Here is a 1,759-nt window from a genome sequence, read left to right as displayed (position 1 = left end):
TGGAAGTCACTTGGATTTTGAAAAGTGATTTTTTTTAAATTTTTTTAAATAACTAAGTTTAATAAAATAAAATAAAAAGAATGTTTTCAAACATTAGAAAACACTTATCAAAATCACTTTCTAAGGAATTCTAAAAGCCTACTTAGGAATAACTCTAGTATTTTATAATATTATTTTATTAGAAATAATTTTAATAATTGCAAAAGGAGGGAATCTCTATAATCTTTTGAATTCCCTCCCTTTTTGGCTTTTTCTAAAATTCAAAACCTCCCTCTTGGTCCCTCTCTCCAATTTAAATTTGAGCTACGCCTCAAAATTCAAACCTAAAACCAAGTACCCACATGTGAAAACTGAAAACAGTTCTCCCCCTCCTATTCTCTCTAGACCCAAATGGGAAAATACTCAAAATTTAGGAAAAATGGAAGCATCACCTTTCAAATCATCCCTCCAATAGCATTACAAATACCTCAATCCCTAGCAGTCCCTTTTCATCAACTCTCCTTCTCCAAGCTCCAAACACAATCACCATAATCAGAAATGGAGACCATGGCTCTCTGTGAAGGCAAGAACAAGGAGAACATCCCTCCTTTCTCTTCAAAGCAAACCCACCCTGTTCCTGGACTCACCCCATCTTCCACCAAAACTATCAGGAGAAAATTTAGGAAGCCTCTTGCTGACATTACCAACCTCTTCAACTCCTCACCGCAATCAGCTTCAGCTTCAGCTTCCCACGATGGCCCTCAACTTCCCCCATCTGTTGCAGTTTCTGCACCAAGTTCCCGAAAGAGAAAAGCAGCTGGAGATACTGATTCGATGCAATCTACACTTTTCAAGGCATTGAGGAGGGACTTCAGATAGTTCTAACTGTTGAACCAATCAATCTCTCCTTTCTTTTCTGAAATTTCTTCCCCGTGTTTCCTATAAATTGTTATGTGAAATGGGTTCGAGGAGTTTATCTCTTGCTCTTCACCCATATACAATTGTACTAATTTATTGTATCGTCCAAGATTGGATTCCATCCAAAAAATACACAATTTATTTGTTTTACTCCATCTCTGGATCTATCTTTTAGTTTTCTTTTTTGGAATAGGAAATAGTTCTCTACTTGGAAGAACACTTGAGAATTTTGTTCTTTATAAAAATATATGTACTTTTATCATTTGTTCTAGGAATAAGTTATTTTAAAAAAAAAACAAATTTAAGTTGTTTTCAAATATTTTTTTTATAAGATATTATGATAAATAATTAAAAATATAAAGAATATTTAAAAAAAAAAATTGTATTTCTACTACTATTAAAACCATGTAGTGTTTGTTCATAATTTTCTTTCACAAATACTCAAATTGAATTGAACAATCCTAAAAATACCTTTACTCAATTGAATGATCCAAGTCCAAAAACTATCCAAAATCTAATAAACCCAACATAAATATAAATAAACAAACAAAGAACCCACCACTAGCTCCTATACTACAACTTTAGTCCAAAAACGATTTCAAGCCCAATAAACCCAATATACATATAATAAATCTAAATAAGAAATCCAAGACTAGTCCACACAATTACATATAATAAACTCTTTTGAGTGCTTCTTCATCTACTCTAAAAGGATAAAGTAGAGCAAGGAAGGGTGTTCCTAAGATTATCTCTTTATTCATGTCTTTGACAAGTAAAAGAGAAGTCTTGAAACAAATATGTTTATTACAAATATGAACATTTGAAACTTTGTAATATATCTGTAAAGATTTAGTGTTTGCAC

General features: G+C 32.1%; 1 protein-coding gene across 1 annotated transcript; it reads left to right on the top strand.

Moving 5' to 3' along the window:
• Positions 1 to 350: 350 nt before the first annotated feature.
• On the top strand, positions 351 to 1,052 carry LOC104882115 (hypothetical protein). The gene has a single exon (XM_010664123.3). The coding sequence runs from the start codon at positions 538 to 540 to the stop codon at positions 856 to 858; it is 321 nt and encodes a 106-aa protein (XP_010662425.1). The 5' UTR covers positions 351 to 537; the 3' UTR covers positions 859 to 1,052.
• Positions 1,053 to 1,759: the final 707 nt, after the last annotated feature.

This window comes from Vitis vinifera, chromosome 16 (assembly GCF_030704535.1).
Source record: "Vitis vinifera cultivar Pinot Noir 40024 chromosome 16, ASM3070453v1".
NCBI lineage: Eukaryota > Viridiplantae > Streptophyta > Magnoliopsida > Vitales > Vitaceae > Vitis > Vitis vinifera.
Note: the sequence above shows the minus strand (reverse complement) of the source record. Positions and strands in the feature narration are given on the sequence as shown.

What these genes read in the sequence shown, in the direction of transcription:
- LOC104882115 (XM_010664123.3), top strand. Translation starts at nt 538, where the DNA reads ATGGAGACCATGGCTCTCTGTGAAGGCAAGAACAAGGAGAACATCCCT.